This window comes from Equus caballus, chromosome 30 (assembly GCF_041296265.1).
Source record: "Equus caballus isolate H_3958 breed thoroughbred chromosome 30, TB-T2T, whole genome shotgun sequence".
NCBI classification, from domain to species: Eukaryota; Metazoa; Chordata; class Mammalia; order Perissodactyla; family Equidae; genus Equus; species Equus caballus.
The window spans coordinates 38,548,739-38,572,694 of NC_091713.1; the positions used below are offsets into that span (position 1 = coordinate 38,548,739).

General features: G+C 58.5%; 1 protein-coding gene across 3 annotated transcripts in view; it reads left to right on the top strand.

The window, feature by feature from the left end:
* ADORA1 (adenosine A1 receptor) overlaps nt 1–23,956 on the top strand; it is a 33,179-nt gene that overhangs the window by 483 nt on the left and 8,740 nt on the right. The window contains exons 1-2 of one of the 3 annotated variants that reach the window (XM_005608080.4): nt 131–400; nt 730–1,127. In XM_005608080.4, coding sequence (XP_005608137.1) covers nt 787–1,127 — 341 coding nt within the window. In that variant the 5' untranslated portion in view covers nt 131–400; nt 730–786. Of the gene's footprint in view, nt 1–130; nt 434–729; nt 1,128–23,956 lie in introns of those variants that run through there. The other 2 variants (XM_070255980.1, XM_001496410.7) reach the window with 2 other exon arrangements.

Below are 23,956 nucleotides of genomic sequence, written 5' to 3' on the forward strand. Positions count from 1 at the left end.
CGCGCGAGGGTCCCTGTTGAGCCGAGCGGACCGGGCAGGGCTGGGAGGCAGGCGCCGCAGGGTCTCCGGCGGGGCGGGGCGGGGGGCGCTCTCCGGGGCAGGGGCCGCGCCCTGGCCTGGTGCTCGGCTCAGCCCCCTAGGCCCGCGTCTGCCCGCCCAGTCCCAGGTGCGGAACGGGCGCTACCTCTTTAAAAGCGTCCGGGGCTGAGCCTCCGCCGCACCATGTGATTGCTGGAAAGGCCGGGCCGGGAGGCTGCCGCGGGAGCCTGGAGAACCAGGAGCAGCGCGCGCTGCCGGAGCCCAGCCCTGCCCGGCGTGGCCGCGGCGCTCCGGGCGGCCCCAGGTGCCCGCAACTTTAGGCGCTGCCTCTGGGGTCCCCTGGCGGCCAGCACGCAGGATGGTGAGCTCCTTGCGTCCTGCTCTGTGGGCATAGGTGGGCAGAGCCGGGTATGGGGGACCCGTGCGGGTGTGTGTGCTGGGAGCTGCCTCTCACCTGATAAGAAAGCCGGTGGAGGAGTGAGCGCTGCTATTTTAAGTTGCTGAATGGAACCTCTGGGGCTATAAGGGGAGGGACAAAGATTGGAGAGAAAGGGCCAGGTACTCCGCCAGCCTGGGCGGGCACCACGTGTGCCAAGTGGGGCACATCCCCACAGGGCGGCGGGGGCTGCAGAGCTGCTGGCTCCCCTCCCCACAGGCAGGCCTCCCCACTCTAGGCTTCCGTGACCACAGGTGCCTGCCTCACGCCCCTTGGTGCCCGTCTGCTGATGTGCCCGGCCTGTGCCCGCCATGCCGCCCTCCGTCTCGGCCTTCCAGGCCGCCTACATCGGCATCGAGGTGCTCATCGCCCTGGTCTCGGTGCCTGGCAACGTGCTGGTGATCTGGGCGGTGAAGGTGAACCAGGCGCTGCGGGATGCCACCTTCTGCTTCATCGTGTCCCTGGCGGTGGCTGATGTGGCAGTGGGTGCTCTGGTCATCCCCCTCGCCATCCTCATCAACATCGGGCCACGGACTTACTTCCACACCTGCCTCATGGTCGCCTGCCCTGTCCTCATCCTCACCCAGAGCTCCATCCTGGCCCTGCTGGCAATTGCCGTGGACCGCTACCTCCGCGTCAAGATCCCGCTCCGGTGAGTCCAGAGCAGCTGGAGGCACCTGCTGCGCCCGTACTGGGTGGCTTGAGGGCCGTGTAGAGAGGATAAAAGGTGGAACATAAGACCCCATGTCAGCCAGATAGTCTCTGGGCCACTGCGCCCCAGCACACATTCTGCCTGCCTGTCCTCTGCTCTGAGCGCTGGGCTGAGCTGCCGCAGAAGCAGGAGGGGCTGGAGGAAGGGGAACCTGGCAGTGCCCAGGGCCCCGGGACCGAAGCTGCTGCTGTTCTCCCGACACGGCCAGGGAAACTGAGGCTGCCTGTCCGGCCTGGGGTGGGCCTGCCAAGACAGTCACTGTGAGCCCTGGGTGGTAAGGAGCTGTGCTCCCCCGGCCCACGGACGTGGAAGGGCAGACCAGACTGCAGGGTGCAGTGAGGCTGTGCCGAGGGTGGCATGGTGGGGGCGGGAGTGCTGTTTCCAGCCAGGCCTGGCTGGGCTTCCTGAAGACACCCTTTAGTCTTGTTTTCTGGATAACTCTGTGCCAGCCGGCTCCACCTTCCGGGGCCATCCTGGCAAACCCAGCTCCTGCTTATGGGATCTCTGCGGCAGGCAGGAGGAGGGAGGAAGGGACACCTGCTCTTGGCGTGCCTATTCTGTGCAAACCCACGTGTGTCAGGCAGCACATGGTGGTGGCCTGACGGTGGCAGTCCTCATGCGGGTGTCTACTCCGTGTTGGGGCTCCTTGCCCAGGCCTGCCAGGCCATAATCTCATCACCAGGCAGTGCTGGGGCCACCAAGTGCCAGCGAACGCCTGGGCGCAGGGCCAGGGCCAGCCCTGCTGGGACGCTTCTGTGAGGCGTGCTTGACCCCGTTTAAATCTGGTCACCAGTGGATCCGCTTCCTCCCGGGGGCTCTGGCCATCTCTGGCACCTGCCGTCCGGGGAGTAGCTTCCACACCCGGGACGTGGGGCCTCTGGCCTCAGTTGGCCTCTCGCCCAGGCAGGCCTAGGCACCCATGTTTCTCCCATTTGCATTACATTTGTGCACGTTTAACTTTTCAAAGCTTTTTTCATGCAACATTTTTTCCTTTTTTCACCGTGATCCTGTAAGGGAGGTGGAGTGGGAGCTGGTACAGGGGAAATTAAGACCCAGAAGGTCTCCTGAAGCTGATGGGAGCAGACCTTGACCCCACTGCCTACCCTACCTCCTGCTTCCCCCACGGCCTGGCACCTTGAGGCCAGGCTCCCTGCTGTCCACCTCCCGTACACCCTCGTTTCCAGGGGAGGTGGGCTGAAGACAGCTGCTCAGGGGAGAAGGAGGCAGGGAAGGCAACCAGAAGCCCGGTGAGCTCAGCCGCGGAGGGGCCTTCCTGCTGCCATTAGTCCCAGGTCGTGGCTGGGCTGTGCAGATGCAGCTGGTCTCAACCCATTAGCATGGGCTGGGCCTCTGAGCCCGGCCACAGCACAGAGTGTTGCCACATTAGGAAACTCACCAGATAGGCAGATAGGTGAAGGCTGCTCAAGAAATTCCATCTGCTGAGTGGACGCCAAGGTGAGCCATGGCCCAGGCCGCACGTGACAGAGGTTGTAGCTGCAGAAGTGCCCTACTTGCCCTGTTGGGACGGGGGCCGTGCGTGCAGGAACCACTGGCCCATTGCTCCGGGAGGCAGCTCCTGTTGCTTCTTGCTCCAGCCTCGAGGAGCTGGGGCTCTTGAGGAGCGTCTTCCCAGGACCAAGGCTGGGGTGTACATAGAGGCTATGAATCCAGGCTTGGGGTCACGTCCTTGCTGTGACCTTGGGAAAGTAACTTATTAACCTCTTTCAGCTTCAATTTCCTCATCTGTAAACGGGGACATTAATAATAGTGCCTTCTTCCTAGGATGATTGGAAGAGTATGATAAACTCCTACGTGGAAAGTACTGAGTGCTGTCTGACATGTTACGTGCAAACCGCACGTGGTAGGTTCGTCACTGTTAACAGTGGGCTCACAGTGGGCCTGATGGGCCAGCCCTGCCCCGCCCCCCCAACACACACACCTATGCACACATGCGCACACATGCACAGACACATGCACTCGTGTACCCCACCTTTCCAGGGAGGTGTCGAAGTGCCATGAAGTTCCATCTGTGCCTGCTCTTCCCCCTTGGTGGACTGTCAGTGCCTCAGGGCGGTGACCTGGGCAGTGGCTACATCTTGTCTGTTTCTGCAGATTTTCCAGAAAGCCCCTCATGGGGTCTGGCACACAGCAGACATTCAGGAAATGTGGTGAACTGGATGAGTTTCCGGGGCTCACGCAGCTGAGCCCCAGGCAGGCCTTCCAGGTGTCAGTGCACCCCAGGGCCCTCCTCCCACAGAGAGGAGCCTTTCTCCCGGGTTAGAGAAAGGCTGCTGGCATTCTGGAGGCTGGGCTGAGGGGATGGGCCACTCCAGCCCCTTGCCTGTCACAGCCCAGGTGCCCCTGCAGGAGGGAGGGCACGTGCTGCTCCGCTCCCGGCAGCTGGAGGCGGTGGGCTGCTGGGTCTGGGGGAAGCCCTCTCAGCTAGAGGTCCCCCATCAGAGGATGAGCAGTCAGAGCGGGACGCGGCCCCGGGCACCAGGGCGTAGTACCGACACAGTACCTTGCTGTTGAGGCAGCTGTGGGGCATCCTGGTGACAGGAGTCAGCTCCGTCAGCATGGTTTGGTCAGTGGACTGAAGATTTCAGTTCCCTTCACCTGGCAGAAAGCCAAGAGAGAGAAAAGGTTCATGTCATGTAGTGTGATCCAGTTGCCAAAACACAGCTCAAATTGTTGATTCACCAATGGCCTGAGGTCATTTACGTGTGTTTTGCACAAGTTTGCATAGGGCCCCCACATGCCTCGTAATTGATACCCTCGTCCCTCAGCTCCCGCTTCTGGGGCATCTCCAGCGTTCACCCCACCACCCCCTCACCCTGGTTTCTTGGTGGTGCTCTGTGCCTGCTCCAGGGGCTGGTTATGAGGGGGAGTGCCTGCAGGGACTCCCTGACCAATGCCCTCTCTGTGGGAGGAGACCCAAGCACAGCCGTCTGTGGTGAGATGGGGTGTGGTGGGTGGAGGGTGGCGGGTATATAGGAGTCAGAAAGGTGGGAGTTTGAACCTTGGTCTGTTTTGCAACCTTGCAAAAGTTACTCAGCCTCTCTGAGCCTTTCTCCCCTCATCTGTTAAATGAAGGGTCTGGATTCGAGGTCTCTGGGCTCCTTTTGTGTCTCTCCATGGTCCGTCCTTACTGTGACTCGTGCCAATACCATGTTGAGATCTGGGGCAGGTAGGGTTGTGTTGCTCCTAGTGATTATGTTTTCTTTATGCTGTGTTTTTTCTTTAATGCTTTATCTCGTTGATGCTCCCAGCCTCTCACTAGTGGAGGTTGCTGTTGTCTTCTTTCTGTAGATACTTCTATGGACAGATTGAGGTCTGAGGCTTGGGGACGTTCAGTAATTTGCTCAAGCATCTTGTCAGGAGCAGAGACAGGACTTGAGTCCCGGCCTGTCTAACGGGTGCCTCTAAGCAGGCAGCCCCTGAGTGTCCTGAGTCAGCCCCAAGAAGCTGTGGGACTCGTGGGGGAGCTTCATTCTCCTCTTGTCTTTGCCGATGGCCTCTGTGCTCTGCTCAGCCCACGCGCGCCTCCCCTGCCTCCTCCCCTTCGCTCCAGTGGGCTGGGAGCCCCTGGCAGCCCTGCCTCTGTCCACAGCTGGAGGCCTGCCTGCTGGGCTGCTGACCTGGAGCATGGCGCCGGCCCGGAGGGAAATCTGGTAGATGAGGGTCCGTGTGGCTTTGCCCCCCTAGCCTGGCCGGCCTGGGCTTTTTCTGGCAGCCAAGTGCCTCCTGTGCTCATGGCCACCGCCGTTTGTGACCTCAGGGTCCCAGAACGATTGTGCTCCAGACCTGCCTTTGCTTTCCGGAGAACTGGGCCGCCTCCAGCTCCTCTAAGGACTGGTGAGTCTCAGCCTGAGTGTCTGAGACGAAGGGCAGAGGAGCAAGCCCTGAGGGCTCGCAGAAGAGGAAACAGAAGCAAGGGGAGAGGGGCTCAAGGTCACTCAGCTGGGAGCTCTTTCCTCCTCCCCATCCTGACTCTTGACCCCGGCCTCTGACCCCCTGACCCCCAACATACAAGGTTAGGGCAGGAGGAGCTGTTAGCACTCACCCTCCTCAGGGAACAGAGCAGAGAAATGAGGCCTCCCAGGTTAAGTCAGCCAGTTAGTGGTGGGCCTGGAGGGGACGGTTGCTTTGTGATTGACAAGGCTGGGTCTTTGTTGGAATCAGGGACAGCCTCCAGGTGGCTCGTCCTGAAGACGCGCTGAGCAAGGGGACGGGACTCTAGTTGAGAGCCATCTGGATGAGTTTCAGGAAAGTGTCCCCCGCCGGCCCTGGGATGACTCCCAGGGAGCCGTCTGCCCACGTGTGAGTGTGGCTGCTGGGGGCAGGAGGAGAATCCTCTGCCCGGGGTGGTGGGTGGGGCCCTAAGTCACACCCTGACACTTGGTATTTTTTCTGAGCATAAAAGCAATCCATGTTTATTGTTAAAAATTTGAGAAAACTAGGAAAGAATAAAGATGATATAATTACCAGTAATTCTACCACCTACAGATGACTACTGTTAACATTTTGGTGTCCAGAAAATGTTTCCATGCGTATCTGTCTATCTATCTATCTATCAGTCATCTATCTATCTATCCATCTATCCATCTATCTATCTATCATCTGTCTATAGATGCATTATTTTTACATAGTTGAGAGCATCTATGGTTTCATATCCCATTTTATTTACTTGATGTTGTATATAAGCATTTCCCCATGTCAGTAAACATTCATTTGTGAGGACTTTTATGCTGGTGTACCAGTGGGCTGTCCCTTTTGCCGTCTTTCAGGCCTCGGCTACAGCCTCCCCTCCTGGGAACCTTCTCTGACCCACCCCTGGACCAGGCTGGTTTCCTCTGTTAGGCACTCAGGTTGTATCTGCTTTTCCTTCTCCATCACTCGTGGCCCAGGTAGTTTTTCTGAGCTTCATCAGCACCCTAAGGGCCAGGACTGCCTCTGCGTACAGACCTATGGATCCCCCAGGCCTGGCACACAGTAGGCATGCTGTAAACCTTTTTTGAATACATGATTATCGTATTTTATTTACTCATTCTCATGTTTTTGACTATTTGGATTGTTATTACAAATAACATGCACTGACACCCACAGTTCACATTGTTTGGAGGCTCAGGGCCCAGGCTGGAGCGTTGGGTGGTGCCTCCTGGTGTGCAGCACGGCTTCTGTCTGTAGGGAGTTTCTCATGAGGCTAAAGATCTCCCGGCTCCTCCCACCCAATTTCACCAAAACTGCAGGTCCCTGGAGCTGCCTTCTGGGCCAGGAAGGGTCTGGTCCGCCTTGCCTGGCTGTCTCCCCTGAGGGCTGGGCGTCCTGTTTCCTTGCCTTTAGGAGGAGAGCAGTCCCCAGGTGGAGGGCTTGGCCCCGTCTGGCAGGGTGAGCACCGAGCAGAGAGGAAGGAGGCCAGGCGGCTCCTTGGCTGCACGAAATCTCCCTTCAGCCTCTTCACTTCGGAGCCAGAGGAGCTCCCCCACGCCGTGGAACAAAGCTCGGCTGGCGGTGGGATGGGCGAGGGAGGGGCGGCTGGGCCGGCCTTGGCATTCATGTCCCCTTGGAAATGCTGGCTTGTGGGAGACAGGGCCGCTGGCAAAGGGCTTCCCTGACCCCAAAGGCCAGGGAGTCAGGGCCCCTCTCCCTGTGTTGCTCCTCACTCTGGAGATTTTCTCCCCAGCAGGATTAGAGGTTGGGGTTAGGGAGCTGGACATGCATCGATCTATTTCAAAAATGCACCTTGAGCACCTGCTGTGTGCTGGCCCTTTGCTGGGCCTGGGGACATAGAGATGGGCAGGCTGCTCTGTCTCCCCCTCTGTCTGGGGCTCCTAGCCACTGTCGAGACTGTGGATTCCTGCAGCCCAGGCTGCCTGTGGTGGGTGTGGGAGTGGCAGGACACTGGCACTGGGCACCTCACCGTGCTCAGGCAGCTGGACCCTACTCCACACCCACTTTCTGCAGCTCTGGTCCCGGGGGACAGGCCCTTTGGGACTGTCTTCCTGCCACCTGCCTCCAGAACTTCTCTGTCCCTTGGGAGAGGAGGGCAACTGATCACTGGTCCTAATACAGATAAGTCTATTCATTTGTTCAGTCAACAATACTTACTGAGTGCCAGGCGTTGTTATGGGTGCTTGGGACACATTCATTAACACAACAAAGAGGGTGAGCCTGCATTCTAACGCATTGGAGGACAGACGCCAAAGAATAAACACAAACACTAGTCTGTAGCATGTTAGAAGGTAAAATGTGCTATTGAGGAAAAAAACAGGGCAGGTGGATGGGATGGGAACACCCGGAGGGGTGGCGAGCGAGGGCTGCCCCTTTAACTGAGGTGGCCAGCAAGGCCCCGTGGAGAGGGTGGCATTTCAGCAAAACCTGAGAGGTGAGGGACCACACCTGCAGATACGGAGAACGTTCCAGACAGAGGAGGCGATCAGAGCAAGGGTCCCAGGGAAGAACGTGCCTCGTGCGTTTGGGGACTAGCAAGGGGGGTCCGTGCTGCTGTGATGGAGTGATGCGGGGGGAGTGTCACAGCAGGGCCGGAAAGGTGAGGAGCTGCGGCGTGGAGGCCGCTGGAAGGACCTTGGCTTTTACTTTGAGGGAATGGGGAGCCCAGCAGTCTGTAGAACAGAGAAGTGACATGGTTGACTGGGGTGATAAGGGCTCGCTCTGGCTGCTGCGTCGAGAGAGCGCTGTGGGGACAAGGCTCGAGCAGGGGCCTGGGTGGGAGCTACTGCAGGACTCATGAGAGAGGAGAGGGAGGTGGTGAGAACTGGATAATGCTGGCTGTGCATTTTCAGATTTTAACTTTTCATTTCTTCTTATTGAGGTAAAATGTTCAGACAGCCAAGTGCATGTCTTGAGCGTATAGCTCCATAAACTTTTACATAGGCTATAGCTTTGTAACCACCTCCCAGATCAATAGTTAGAACATTCCTGGGGGCTCCCTGTGTCCCTCCTGGTCAGGACCCCTGAAAGGAAGCACCGTGCTGGCTGATTAGGTTCCACCTGTTCTCGAACTTGGATGAAGGGATTCAAGCAGTGTATGCTCTTTTGTGTCTGGCTTCTGAAGCTTAAAATTATGTCTCAGATCCATCCCTGTTATTGAGTGAAACAGTAGGTTTTGTTTGTTTTTTCCTCATTGCTGTTAGAATTCCATTGTACCATGATTTGTTTAAATTCCAGACGTGTTTTGAAGAAAGAGCCAAAAAATTTGCTTGGGGATTGGATGTGGGATGTGAGAGAAAGAAGAGTTAAGTATGAGCAAACTTTTAGTTCTAAGTAGCTGGGAGGATAGAGCTGGTGTTATCTGAGGGGAGCAGGCTGCAGGGGTGCAGGTTTGGGGAGCAACTAAAGGAGCTCAGATGGAGGCACATTGAGTTTGGGGTGGTGAGCAGGCAGCTGGATGGACATACGAGGATGGAGTTCAGGAGGGAAGTCTGGGCTGGGGGTGTTCGTGTGAGAGCCGTCGGCTGTAGATCCACATGGCTGGATGAGATCCCCAAGAAAGAAAGTGCCGGCAAAGAAGAGGAGGGGACAAGGACTGAGCGTGGAGAGGCTGGGGAGGAGATGAGGCAATAGCAGGCGAGACTGGAGGAGAAGCAAGATGTAGGAAGAAAACCCGAGCCCAGGGGTGGTGTTCCGGAAGCCGAGTATAGAAAGTGCATCAAGGAGAAGCGGGAGATTGGCTGCTGATGGGTCAGTGAGATGAGGACCAAGAAGCACCGTTGGATTTGGCCAGAGCGATGTCAACGGAGTGGTGGGATCAGAAAGCCTGAGTGCAGAAGGCTCAAGAGAGAAGCGGAATGGAATGGCAGGCGGCTGGCGTAGATTACTCTCGTGAGGAATTTTGTTGCAAAAAGAGTGAAGTCATGGGCGGTAGCTGTCAGGAGAAGCGGGAACAAGGCGTTTGTTCTGTGTCTTTTTCTAAGATAGGAGGGACATCCGTGTGCTTGTGCATTGACTGAAATGATCCAGTGTCGAGTGCAAAACTGATGATGGGGCGAAGGAGAGAATTTCTGGAGTGACGTCCTCATTTAGGCAAGCAAAGTTGGGACCTCGGACGGACAGGGAGGTCCTGGTTTTAGGGGAGCGTGGTGGTCATCTGATGGGCAGGAGGGCAGGTCACATGGGAGCAGGAGCTGGCCGGGAAGCTCTCTTCCCAGGCCCCAGTCTTCTTAGTGAAGTGGGAGGCAAGGTCATAGCTGAGAGGGAGGATGTGGGAGGAGGTGCTGGCGAGAGTAGCGAGTGTGAACCAACTCTCTGGAAAGTGGGGAGTGACTGGGCTCCAGAAGTTGAGGGTCACTGGGGCAGCACGAGGGGCTCACCTCAAGTTCTTGTGAGGAGCCGATGTGAGACGTGCAGCATGGCCACGTGTTTGTCAGCAGCCATGTCCACGGAGGAGGCCAGAGTTCATTCCTTCACTAATTCAGAAGTGCCAGATTCGGTGGCAGACATGAGGCGTCTTGTCAAGGTCAAGAAGTTGGCCCGGGTCCCTCACCTTGTGGGACCTGGAGACTAGCGGGGAGAGAGTGACACACAGATCAACAGGCCGGTGATTCCAGCTCGAGAAGGACTCGAGGGAGCCATTGGGTATTCTCTGAGCCTGCCTCTCTGGCTTCTCCAAACCCCATGTCAGCATCCAGAGAGATCCACCGGGTCCCGAGGCCTGAGGGGGCCTCCTAGGCCTTATGGCTCACGGCTGAGAGTTAGGATCCTATCGTGAGTGCGCCGTGGAGCCTCTGAGCACTGTCAGCAGAGAATGACATAATCCAAATTACATTTTTAGAAGGTCAAACATCTTTAACAAAATGTTAGCAAGTCAAATCCAGGGATGCAGAAAAAGGATTATATATCACAACAAAATAGGATTTATTCCATGTGAGCAAGGGTGGTTTCTCTTTAGAAAAAATCAATCATTGTCTGCACCACATCCACACAGGGTGGCCCTGCCTGCTGTGGAGCCTGTACTGGGTTGGGTGGGAAGACGGTGGGAGGGCATGGCGGTGGGAGGTGGGGGGTGGCGGCACAGGCTGGAGCCCAGGAGGCAGTGGAGGTGGAGAGAACTGAAAAGACTTCAGGCGTGTTCGAGTTAGAACCAGTGGTGATGGCTGGGTGTGAAAACGGGAGAGGGAATCAGGTGGGACTCCCTGGGCTTCCAGCTGAAGCTAGGCGGGGCTGGTGGCCGGTTCTGGAGATGGGGAAGGGGGGGAAGGAAGGACTGGGGGGAGATTCAGATCCTAAGAGATACTCCAGTGGAGGTGATGTGCTGGCAGCTCCAGGGGTCTCCCTCCCACTCCTTCCCCAGCTCCCGTCCCTTCGTGGCCTGGCAGATGGGCCCTTCGTGCCTCACATGGCCTGGAGGAAGGGGTCCCTTGAATATCCAGCAGGCTCCCGGGTGCCTGCAGCTGCTCTGTCTACTGTCTTCGTACCTCAGGGCTTGGGAGGCTGTTGGCTTTCTCAGGCCGGGACCCCAGCAATAAGGACACGTGGTTTGGGGCTCCCTACGGCTTCCGCAAAGATAAGCAGAGCTGGGGGCTCTCCCTTCTGGCCAGGCTCCATCCGGAATGAGACACAGTGGCTTCTGGGATAGCGAAGGCCCCCAGGTGTCTGCCCATCCTCAGTCACTCTGGGCGGGGCCTGTCCCTGGACACACCTTGTGCCTCCCCCGCCTCGTTTCCCAGCCTGTCACCGGAACCCATGGGTGGCCGGCACTGTAGGTTGTGTTAACCCCCTGCACTGAGGCTGTTTCTTCTTGCTCCAGAGCAGAGTCTGCTCACAGCCGCTGTCGGGCACGGAGTGGCCCAGCGTCAGCTAACATAGAGGAGAGGACAGCCGATCAATACATGGGTAGTTATCGGGGATCAGCTCTGGCCCCGCCCTGATGGGCAGAGCAGGCGGGAGGGGCCCCAGGGCTGGCACAGCATGCTGGGTCCCTGTCACTCTGGCCCGCTCACGGGAGCACTGTGGCTCTTCCAGGCAGAGATCGTCTACTTGGGCCTTGTGTGGCCAAGAACACTGGGCAGCGCAGTGGGCAGGGCTGGCACAGGGTCTGGCGTGTGGCCAGCTCTCAGAGGCCGATGTCTTCACCTCAGCTCGCCACCCAGGGGAGCAGGGCCGAGGCGACCGCACGGCAGGAGCTGGCCCACCGCCCTGTCTTCCATCCCAGCAGATCTGACTGAGGGCTCTGTGCACATGCACCTGGCTGGATGGCAACTCACAGGGGCTGATTCTCTTGGGGGCACTGAGGGGAAGGCATGCTTGAAAAGCCCCTCTTCCCTAGATATTTGTGATGATCCCCTTTTCAGAGAGCTGTCCCTCCCCTGATTTACCGCGATGCCCGGTGGCCTGGAGGGTGAGAGCATCTCCCAGGCAGACAGTTCAGGCACTTAGAGCTGCGTTGTCTTGGAGAGGTTACTTAACCTTCCTGAGCTTCCATTTACTCTTCCACGAAACAGGCTTCTGAATACTTCCTTCCAAGGGTTGTTGAGGTTGAGAGATGAGACATGGAGAAGGCGCTCAGTAAACAGGGGCTGGCGCATCGTCGAATCATCCAAAGCTGGTCTTTTGTTTACCACGTGATGTCGTGTGGCCGCTGTTGTCCCACCGGGTTCAGGTCCGAGTCAGAGGGAGGTGGGGCATGGTTCTCTCCGTCTGTCCTGCTCATTGTATTCCGGTCCCTAACCCGCGCCTGGCTGGCACTTAGTAGGCGGCTGACTCAGTGTCTGTGGGGGAAGGAATGCGAGGATGCTCAGCGGAGGAAGGAGCCTTGGTGGGGAGGCTGGGAGGCAGCCTGGGAAGACGTCAGTCGGTTCCTTCACGTTCACCCACAAGGGCAGAGGCTGGCGCTGGGGAATGACGGCTTATTTCACTGAAACATTCCAGAGGTGGGGCACAGGGGTGGAGGGTCTCACCCAAGCTTCCGTGGAAGTTAGCGGGGAGCATCTTGGTCTCCTGACTCCCAGCCCCGCCCCTCCGGTCCCCACATTCCTGCAGGCGTCTGTGAGGGACTGTGGCCAGCCCCTCCCCATTCCCCTCGTCCTCCCGAGGGCCTCGTCCTGTGAAGTGAAGCGTGGGCTCCCCCGAGGGCTGGTGGCTCCGCGATCGTCTCCGGGGAGGAAATGTTCAGTGTGTCTGGGGACTCACTGAGCCCCACAGACGCACCTGCCGCTGTGGCCGTCCTCTGCAGAGCGAACACCCCGCCCCACGGGGCGGCTCCGGGGCTGCCCTGATGACAGCCGCCCAGCCAGGGCTGGGAGAGACACAGACACGATTCCCAGCAGCTGTGTCAGGCCCCGGGAGGACAGTCTGGGCGTGAGCCAGCCAGCCAGTGTCACAGAACCAGGGCAGCTCAGGCCCTTAGTGGGGCGAGCGTATTCACATGTGCATCCCTGTGTGCGTGTGTGTATGTGTGTGTATGGGTACAGCTTTTTACTTTTATTTTTACGAGTCAAAGAATAACCTCCTGGGCTTTCATTCAACTCTGCCCACCCGCCCTGCCGCTCCGGCCCCGTCCTCAAAGCCCCTGCCAAGCTCCTCTCTTCCTGTTTGAGCCCCGTCCCGCCAGGAATCCTCCTTGACGGGAAACACAGTTTACACGTTCGAGTGGACGGTGTTTTCTGACGACACATCCTGGCCTCGAGGGCACAGACCCACAGGCCAGGGCTGCCCCTCGGTGGAGGGCCAGGCAGGCTGGGCCACACGCGTGTGCACAGGGCCAAACTCCCCGAGAGGCTCAGCTCCACCACTTGTCCTCTTTTTGCTCAAAACTCAACTTTCCCTGCCTCCTGGCCGGCTACCTCTTAACCTGCCCAGACCTTGGAGTTGAGGAGAAGAAGAAAAGAAGGGGGTTTGATATCTAAGGCCACATCTTACGCGCACGCGCGCGCACACACACACACACACACACACACACACACACACACCCCTAGAAAGCTGCTCCCTTCTCTTGTCTGTCCAGTTCTCACTCGGTCTTTAATACTCAGCTCAGATGATACCTCCTCCAGGAAGGCATCCTTGTTTTGCCTTCGTGTTCCCACAGTTCCCCGTGCCCCCTTTATCACAGCCCTTGTCAAATTGCCCTGAGGTGATGCCCCTCCCTGGCCTGTGAGGATGGGGTCCTGGCCTATTCATGTCTATCTCCAAGTGCCCAGCAGTTTCTGCTGATTTTCGGTATCCAGTGACTGACCCAGTGAATCACCAAATGCGTGGTCATAGCAGCAAGTGACTCCCAGGCACCCACCCAGTCTTTGCCAGGCCCCATGCTAAATACTTTATCTGGATTCTCTTATTTAAATCCTTGCACAATTTTGTGAAGAGGCACTAATAGTATTTTATATTAACAATATAATCTATTCCTATTTTCCATGTTTTCTAAGCTGGGGCTCAGAGAGCTTACACCACTTGCTAAGTCACACAGCTGCTAAGTATAACTGGAATTGTTGAACAAACAATTGAATGGATGAGTGAAAGGCCTGTATTTGAGCCTGGACTCCAGTGCGTACTGCTTGGTGATCTCGGGTGAGTCACTCACCTCTGTGGGTCTTGGTTTTCACGTCTATAAAAGTGGGCATAGTTCCAGTCCCTGCCGCAAAGGTTTGCCTGTAGGGCAGTGCTCTTGGCTCGGGGCATGGGTCGTGGAGAATGGCTTCATTGCTCCAGGGCGAGTGGCTCTGAGTGTGTATGTGGGGAGGGGGTGGCCTTGAACCCCCATCTGGTGTCTGGCCTGTGGTTCAGAGCACTGCCCAGGGGCTGGCCTGCCTGCCTGGCAGGGAGGTGGCAGAGGAGCTGCTGGCTGCAGGGCTGCGGGCGGTGAGTGGAGCAGAGGCCAGGAGACAGAGGAGCCGCTGCCCTGGGAGGTGAGAGGGTCAGGAAGCGGGTGGCCACCCACCCGGAGAGAGGCCGAGCTTGCCTCTGGAGCTGACGTTTCAGAGCGAGCCCCCTGCCCCACCTGCTGGAGCTGCGGGGTCCCTGGCTGCAGGTGGGCTGGCGGCTCCAGCGCCATCAGTGGGCAGTGGAGGCCGGCACACAGGGGCTCTGACCAGCGAGGGCTCCCTGACCACAGGTGTGGGGCGGCCTGGGCTGGCGGGAGGGAGGGACCTAACTGACCGGGTTTGCGGCTGCCGCTGGGCTGTCACTCCTTGATGATGATGACGGGGCCTCCAGGGCTGGCTCCCCACGGGCAGCAGTGGCACTGTCTCCGGGACCCCTTCCCGTGAGAGCATGGCAGAGTCTGCGCTCAGCCTGCATCAAGGCTTGAGGGAAAACTGTTCAGGGAAACGCTTATGAGGAGGGAGGCTGGGGGTCGAGCGGCCCCCGTCTGCCCAGCTCAGAGGGAGACTCGGGCTGGGACCCAGGAGGCAGAACTGGGGGCCTTGTTTGCCACTGTGCCTACCTGGACCAGCCGCCCGGTCCCTCTGGACGGTAACGGGACCTCGTGGTCCCCGCCCAGCTTCTCAGGGCTGCGCGAGGGCCCAGTGGGCTGTGTGTGCTGAGTCTGGTGAGGGAAGGGATGCTGAGAGACACAGCATCCCGATGTGCGGGAGTCAGGCTGGCCACGCTGCTCTCAGCCTCTACTCTGCTCCTCACTCCTTCCTTGTTCTGTGACCATGGCCGACTGTCTGAGCCTCAGTTTCTACATCTGTAAAATGGAAATGACAATATCTACCTCACGGGGCTGTAGGGAGGACTGGATAAACCCACCTTCTCGCTCTAGTATTACGGGGCTTTCCCTTTCCTGCTGCTTGTGGGACGGACGAGGATGGACGGGTAGTGGCACCTGTCTGTCTCTGGACAGATGGCACACCCATCCACCAGTGTGGCTTTACACATGTGCCAGGGCGCCGTGCTGTGGGCTCGGCCTCGGAGACGGGCAGGAGGCACAGGAGGGCCACGCACAGGAGGGCGTGTTCTGTGCTGTTCGGGGTACAGCATGTGGGGCACCTCCCGTTCTGCTTCAAGCTCCCCTGTGAGCCCTGGGGGCTGCCCGGGAGGGTCCCCTGGAGGGAGACACGCAGCCTCGGGGGCAGGGAGCCTGCGAGCCGAGTCTCTCCTCAGTGTCAGAGGCAGCGCTGGTGCTGTCTTTGGCGGCGTATGTAGTTTCATTTAGTCCTGCAAGGCTGGCACCAGCGCCATTTACAAATCAAGAGACAGAGAGCCAGGAACTGAAGTTGCTCCCCAGTTAGTAAGGAGGAAAACCAGGGTTTGAACACCTGCCTGCCCGAGACCAGAGTGGACGCTGTCTGTGACCCGCCTGCCCTCGGTCACCATCCTTTGGGGTCTCCAGACTGTGGGGAACTGCAGCCGCTGTCCTCAGGGAGCTTCTGGACTGAGATGGAGGCGAAACAAGCTTTTGCAAGAGAGCGAGAGAAATCGGCACAGTCTGAACTGGGAGGGCTGGCTTCTGGGACAGCTGCCGTGGGCACAGGCCTGGCCTGGCCTGCTGCCTGGTTTCCTTCAGGCCCCACCTGCTTTCTCTCTGGCCCCAGGGCCTGTGTGTGCTCTGTGTGCAGCTACCTCAGTCACACATGTAGGGAGCTAAATCAGGCGGTGTGGCAGGTGTCATGGCAGCAGCAACGATCCCACCAGGTCCACAGAGGGGAGAGTGGGGTGGGTGAGCTGGAGAGGCAGCCACAGGCCTTGGGCTGGGCACTGTGAGGGGCTCCGGGGAGCCCCTCTGCCGCCCACAGTAGAGAGCATCCTGCGAAGAGCCCCAGGCCTGAGTCAGAGGACCTGGGCTCGGTCTCAGCTCAAACCCTGACCAGCCAAGCCATGGCCTTGGGCACTCACCAAACCCTCCTGGGCCTCAGTTTTCCCATCTGTACAACAGCAACAACAAAACCTGCTCTTTTTACCCTACAAGCCGGTGTGCGTGACGCGTGGGCTCCTTGGTCTGGAGGTGCTCTGTGAGGGCTGCTGTGCGTGTGCTGCTGTTCGCTGCGCTGGGGCGCCTCCGGCTCCCGCTCCCCTCCCATCCTGGCTCCCGGCCCTTCCTCTCTCCATGAGGAGAAGCGGGTCACACCGGTGGATTTGCGATGGACCTGTGGGGATTTGCATCCCTGTTTCCTGTGCGATCCGAGAGAGGCCCTTCCTTTTCCTGGGTGCCCTGTCAGAGTCTCCCCCAAACCAGTCACCCCGTCTCCTCATCTCTGAGACGCTTCCTCCCCTGAGGATGACGGTGGAAGGAGGAGGGGAGACTGTGCCTGCAGTGGTAACTATGGAAACTCTGGGAGCAGGTGGGTGGGTATCAGCTCCCTTTTACGGATGAGAAAACTGAGATCTGAGAGGCGATGCGATGCGCTGCCACAGCGGCTCGAGTCTGAGTCACACCCGGCCCTTTCGTGCTGTGAAGCCGCCGGGGTTCCGTGACCCCGAGCCTCTCGCGCCCTGGCTGCCTGGTGACTCTGCTGGAGACAGTGGCTCCAGCTCTCAGGTCAGGGAGGGAGCCGTGAGGTGCGGTGGTCGGGCCTGCGTGGACGTGTAACGGCCCAGATTGTCAGTACTGCATCAGCTGGGGCGGGGGTAGGTACCTTGGTGCCCTGACCCCGCAGCCCAGCGCGTGTCCTGCCTGACTCTCGCCTGGTGGAGTCCCCAAGGCCCATTCCTGCCAGCGATCCGCTTTTCCTTTTTCTAGCTCTGAGCACAGCCCTTTGAAGTTTTCGTGAATGGTGAACAGAAAAAAAAAGGCTTTGATTTAATAAGCTCCCTCCTCCTTCACACGCATGCTAATCCCGGATTGTGGCGGATCAGAGAGATTTGTAGGGCTTTGCTGAGGTGGGAGAGCGACTGAAGATGAGTTTATTGATCAACCCCCAGAGAAGCCGCCTCTCCAGGCCCCTGCTCTGGGGCTGTGCTCGCGGCTCCGTGTGGCTCCCTCTTCCGGGTGCAAATGACGGGGTGCAGGCCAGCTCCCCGGCTCCACCCAGGGATGAGACAGGCTGTTCCCCCTCCGCCCGAGGCCGCGGAGAGAAGGGCTGGTTCTGCAGCAGGAGGCAGTGTGGTTAGACTCTTGCTAGAACCACGTAATTATGTGGCTTAATGCTCTGGGGCTGGACGACGGAGGCAGGACCTTGGACAGGAGCTTGTGAGGGTTCCACTGAAGGTGCCTTGTCCTTGTGGGCAGGGGGACACGTGGAGAGGAGCAGGAGGCCTCAGACTGGCTTCTGGCTGCCTCTCACCCCCCACTACTTCACTTTAAAGCGATGTTGACACAGTCGGGTGAATGTCTACCAGGTTCGCACCTGTTTTCTCTGTGTTCCCTCCTTGTTTCTTCCCTGCCCTCCTCCTGCCTTCTCCGGGTTCACCTGAGCATTTTGCATGAATCTGTTTCCTTCCCCAAGTATTCCTGGGTGCCTGCCACGTGCCAGGCACTGCAGTGGGTGCCAGGGATCCGACGTGGAGCCCGACCCGGTCCCTGCCCTCCGTACCTGCAGATGTACGTTCAGGGAGGAAAACAGTTTTCCTGCTTGTCCAGCCTGGGGAGGAGGGGGAGGTTGCAGTGCTGCATGCTGTCCTGGGGAGGGATCTGTGCCCGACCTGCAGCCCTCAGGGCCCCCTGAGCCTTCCACTGTGCAGGGCCCTCCTGCTAAACCAACTCTGAGACGAGACATCCTAGGGGGCAGGGCGGATGGGGCTCAGGGTTGCTAAACTCTTCTGTGCGCTGCCTGGGTGGCTGCTGGCTAGGGTGGGCTGGTTCCAGAATGGGGCCTGGCCTCGACTTCCTGGAAGCGCCTCTGAGGCTGTGGGGCTCTGGGCTCCGTGAATGTGCACACGGTGGGACACGGTCAGGAGATACCGAGGAGGGACGGTGGGAGACTGCTGGGTGCTGAGTTCTCCCTGTTCTTTGGGCTCCAAACCCCACCGACCTGGACGTGAGGGGGTAGCAAAGGCAGGACCTGGGAGAGTGTGACTGTGGCTTCTGGGTCCCAAGAGCAGCATCACCCTGGGTTGTGATATAGCAGGAGGGGCTCAAGTTAGACCCTGGGAAGGACTTTCTGATGTAAAAGTACCAGCTGAGCTGCAGGATGGAGCCCGAGGGTGGGAGTGTGCTCTTTCTTTGGGAAGAGTCCCATGGTGGAGAACTCTTCCTGTCTTCTCTGTTCTCCTCCCACATCCTGCTGTCTGTGGCATCTTTTCTGGAGTGGAGGGCCAGGCACGGTGAACTTGGGGAGCCCCGAGGTCCCAGCCAGCGGAAACAGAGAAAGAACTTGAGCCCCGTGAGAGCAGTTGCCCACCAGGGTGAAGGTCCCTGTGTCCCCACTGCCTGTGACTCCGGGCTCTGGCACAAGGGCGTCGGGCCTGCCTCCTGGTCTCAGCAGCTCCTGCCTGTGGGCTGCTCCGGACTGTACTCGTCCCTCCAGTGGGGTTCGATTATGGTCCTGCTGGAAACAGGGCTTCAGGCAGATTCTGAGCACCCCCTGGTTCCAGACGGTTCAGGAAAGGCTCAGGGGGAGGCGGGAGGAGGGGCCTGGCTCCCCCAGTCTGCCTCCCTGTCCCCACTCTCCACACTGGCCCCTCCCCTAGGAGAGCTTTTCAGGGGCTCAGCCAGGGAGGCTGGTCTCTCAGGACCTGTGTGGGGTTTCATCCTGGGCTGAGCCAGCTCTCATCCCCCACCCCATCCCCACCCCAGCTCAGACTAGTCAGCCGGATCAGGGAACAGACTGATTCCGTCCCGGGGCTGCGTTAGGTGGGAGAGCTGGCTGCACCATAGATACAAAGGCCCTGTGGCCAGCCTCCGCAAGAAACGGGACCGTTTGTCTGCAGCCTGCTCTGTGTCTCTTCAAAAGACTGTGTTTCCTAGTGGACTCAGTTGTTCCTATTCGCCAAGGGCCCAGATAAGCTCGTGCCCCCACCTTAGGGTCACAGCGAGGCGGCCAAGCTGTGCCGAGGACAAAACCAAGACGTGGGGAATTCTTCCCTGCTCAGTCACAGGCTGTTCCTGGGGCAGCCGCAGCGTGAGGTCAGATCTGACTCCACAGCACACTTCATTCGTTTGCTCACTCACTCACTCAGCAAACGTTCTCTTTCTGTTCTGTGTTGCGCCCCCCCGTTCCTCTACGTGGGGCACATAGCAAGAGTGTGAAATCCTTAGAAGAGGGACTGCCTTCTGGGGGATTGTATGGTGTCTGGGCTCCTCCTCTCCAAACACCCTTCTGTGGGTGCCAAGCCGGCTCTCCCTCTAGGATGATCAGACACCTTCCGGGAGAGGGGAACCACTGCCTGCCAGAGCTTGGAAGTGTCTTACCAGTCCCACAGCATCCAGATGACATGGATGCCCCCAAGCGGAGGGGTCTCATCCAAGGCCAGACCGCTCCCTCCCGGCCCAGCCTGGACAGGAACACGGCCTCCTGACTCCCACCACTGGAAGTGTTCCGAGGAGGACTGCCCTCTTCACAGGCAGGCGCCCCTGGGTGGGCAGCATGGGCCTTCCAGCTCATTCCAGCTCCCTCCTGCCCGGGCCCTCCCGATGTGCCAGCCAGGCTGTAGGATTCTCTGCCGCCTCTTGTAAGGGGCCACTGTCTGCGAAGCCAGAGAGGGCTGTGGGGAACCATCCCATCAGCTTCCTCCCCCAGAGCATCAGCACTTTCCATGCCATAGGGAAAGGAATTTGATGCCCTTTACCACCATGGTCATCCCAGGAAGGCCTCACCGTGCCAGCCACTCACAGCTGATTAAATCCGCATGCAGGCAGCATGGTTTTTTCCGTCCCACCAGATGAGTCAGACAGTCATCCACTGGGGCCAATCCGTGGCTGAATGGTTAAATTCGCGCGAGCCAGGGTTCGGATCCTGGACTTGGACATGGCACCGCTTGTCAGGCCACGTTGAGGCAGTGTCCTACATCCCACAACTAGAAGGACCTGCAACTAAGATATACGACTATATATGGGGGACGGTTGGGGAGATAAAGCAGGAAAAAGAAAAAAAAAGAAGATTGGCAACAGTTGTTAGGTCAGGTGCCAATCTTTAGGGAAAAAAAAAAAAAAGAAAGTCATCCCCTGGCAGGTGGGGCTGTCCTGGCTTTCCCCGCAGAGTGGGAGAGAACCAAATCTTGGAGCAGGAAACAGCCCAAAGGCTGAGGTCTGGGTCCAGTTTCTAGAATTTACTGCTCAGGTCAGACGCCCTCCTTTGCAAGGACTATCCCGTCACTGGGATGTGGGAGCTGTCCCTGGCCTCGGGAGTCAGAGAGCTGGGGGTGGGGAGGAGGCATTAATTCCAGCTCAGGACCTGGCCTCCTGTCCGTCCCTGTGGGGACGTTCTGCCGTGCCCAGGCCTGGGAGAAAGGGCTGGGGAGGCTGAAAATGTGCCTCCCCCGAATGTGAGAACCTCCCTCCTAACCTTGCCCCCTGCAGCCTCCTCTGGATCAGAACTGCTGAGCAAACCCAAGCCCCCTCTGCAAGGATGAGAGAGCACACCAGAGAGGGTGCTCGGGCCTGGAGGAGAACCCGGGCTCTCGGTTACTGGTGCGACCTCGGCCGGGCCGGTGTAGCCGGGAGTCCGGGCTGCGGGTTCTGGCACAGCTGCTCGCTCGCAGCCCGGGCACTCTCTTTGCTCGGGGCTGTGCCCCCATCAGAGGGAGAGTCCCTTTAGGGCAGGAGCCGTGCTCTTTCCGCTCGCTCCTGGATTTGAGAAAGGGGCCCAGACACTGAAGCAGAGAGAGGGGTGCGGTCTTTCAGAATAGGCAGCGTTGCTGGGTCACATAGTAGACTTATTTGTCTTTCCTCCCAGGCTCTGGAGTCATTTGTCCTCAGCATGTGGCCAGGAGCTGTTTCCAAGGCCCATTACACTAAGAACCCAATCAGTTCGTCCAGCTCTCTTCTTTCAAGGAGCTCAGAGTGTCTGCAGTCCACTCTGGAGCCCTGCGGGCAGGCCCGGGGGTGCCAGATGGATCCCCCTTTTGGGGATTTGTGACACTGATGTTCAGAGATGGTGGATGATGCCTGGAGTGAGCAAGATTCAAGGCAGGATTACTAAGACTCAGACATCCTGGCCCCTCCCAGGGGCCCTTGGTCCAGACTCCTCTGGGCAAAGTTACTCTTAACTATCTGGCCCCTGAGTTTGCCCAGCGCCTTTGATGGTATCTGGTTTCCTGTTCTCCTCTGGGAGGAGGAATTTCTCCGCAGGAAGTAGTTTAATAGTCTGAAAGCCTTGCTGCCCTGGTGTTGAGATCCAAGTTTCCAATTACAAGTGGCTGAGATCCTTGATAAGACGGGAGGCAGAAGGAGGGGACCAGAGCTATGAAATATGCTCCTTCTCAGACACCAAGGGAGAGGCAGGGAGGGTGGAGGATCCGGTCCCAGTGATCCAAATGGCAGGGTTGCAGAAAGATGCTGACCCCTCCGGACTCTGACCTAGCCCTCCTGCCCAGGGCCTCGGAGAGGAGCAGGTGGCAGGAAACAGGGGTGGCTGGGCCTGAGGACTCTGCCCTGGTCTCAGCCATCCACAGGACACTTTGTCACCCCTGCCTTCAAACAGAACCAAACCCGCCCTGGGGATTGCCTCTCTCTCTCCTGAGTTGACACGTGTCTGTTGAGAATCTGGTCTGTCCTCTTGTCCCTCTGTGGGGAGTTCTTTGTGATAACTACACTCAGTTCTTCCTGCTCCAGGGTCTCTCCCAAGCCGTCTGGGTCTAATCAGGAACACAGACATCCCTGAGGTGTTTACAGCCAAGGGCCTTTCATGCCAGGGATTGGTCACACAGGTGATGAAGTGTCCAAGGAGCCAGACAGGAGAGAGATTAGCAACGAGAGGGAGCTGCCCCCCGGCTGAAGGACAAAGGGAACAAGTGGTCCTGGAGGCCAGGGGCTGCAGGGGCTGGTGGAAGCTGGAACCACTGTGGGCCTGTCTGTGGGAAGTGGAGCCAAGGAGGAGCTTTGACTGCTGCCTGGTATTCTGTGTGCGATGGGGAGAGAGGGGTGGGAGCATCCTGGCCTCTTCCCGACCCCCAGCACTCCAGTGCCTCCCACGGGCCTGGCAGACTTGGGAGCCTGGAAAATCCACCTGCAGGGCTCACCCGCCAGGTGACACAGAGCCGGCAGGGCGAGCAGGGAAAGCCGAGGACAGACAGCTTCAGGATGTGCACGCTCCAGTCTTGTGTGGTGGCGGAGCATCTCCTCTGAGCGCCTTCCTCTGCCAGCTCTTGGTTCGCCAGAGAGTTCTTTGGGGTCTCCACACCCATCCCTTGTATTTCTCTGTCAAATGCTTCTCTCCTGCCTAGGTCCCATGGTCTGTCGTCACCTGGTGGGGTTCTGAGATTTCCTGTTCTGAGGAGGCTTATTATTCGTGTTCTCAGAGTCAGCCTGGAAATCAGTCCCAGTGGTGTCCAGGAGGAGCCCTCCTCGAGGCCACCCCTCTGTGCACAGCTGAGTCTCCACCTGGCCGTGCTTTTACTGTGAAAGGGGCCCATCCATGAGGCAAGGGGCTGATGGGAGCTCGGCATGCACACGGCTGCTGTGAGATTTAGCTGGAGATGGAGACAGTCTGGGCTGCAGGCTGAGGACTTGGGGAGGCTGGTTCTGCCCAGGGAGCCTCTGCACTCACATTCCGGGGCTCTGGCTGTGTGGACGTGTTGGGCAAGCTGGTGGCCTGGCACAGCTTGCTCACGCCTCTCATCAGGGGCCCTGGTCAGAGCAGCCTGTGTCACGGGACCCAAGCAGGGGCCCGGCAGTTGTCTGATTCAGTGGCGGGTTCCCCATGGCCCCTGGCGAGGCAGGAATGAACCAGGCGATGTTTTCTTCCGTCCGGGGCACTAAATTGCTTCCAGGGCTAGCTTTTTAATCTGATCTTCTTTAACTGAGCATCTTCTGCTTAGTCCTTATCTCTGGTGCCTGAGATGTACTCACACGGTAGGTCCTCAATCAATCATAAATGATTGGATGAATCATTGTTATTTGTCATTGAATAAATCATGGATGATTGAATAAATGGATACATGGGTTCATTTATCCATTTTTACATGTATTCATTCAACAAGTAGCTGTTGCGCATGGTTCTGGGTACTGAGGATGCAGTGGGAACCTGCAGAATGATGGCTCTGCCCTGGAGGAGCTTGCAGTCTTCTGGAGAGACAGACGACACATGTGTATACATGCAGGGAGCAGGAAGCGGGAAGGGACAGGCTCTGATGAGAGAATTAAACATGGCAGGAGGTCGAGGGTGGTGGCGGCTGTTCTGCAAGGGGTCAGGACTCCTCTCTGAGGAGGTGATGCCTGGGCTGAGAGCTGAATGAGGGGGAAGGAGCCTTCCCAGACCCCTCAGGGAGACAGGCAAGATATGCCCAGGCCCTGAGGGGAGGTGCTCAGATGTGCACTCAGAGGAGTGTCTGCAGCACAGCATGGACTTCAGGGGCCGGTGGAGGGGGGTGGAGTCAGGGGAGGCCCCTCGGGAGAGAGGGGAGTGACCGCCCTCCGCTCAGCAGTCAGGATCCACACCAGAGCCTCATCCTGAGGACTCTTTCTCTCACCTGGACACCCAGACTCAGGGCAGATCCTGCTGGCTGTTCCCAGAGCCGCACACGTCTCCTGCCCCGCTATGGCCTCCTCACCTTGCCTGGACGGCCGCAGCAGCCTCCCTGCAGTTGGTTCTTGCTTTCCAAACAGAAAGTGGATTGAGTGACTCTTTTGCTTACATGGCTTCCCCTGCACGTGGAATCAACCCAGACCCTCCTGTGGCCCTCCGCGTCTCTGCCCAGCCCCCTGCCCTCTCCCAGGCTCCCTCACTAGCCGCTCTGTCCCTTGAGTCCACTCCGGCCTCAGAGCCATCACCGGAGGC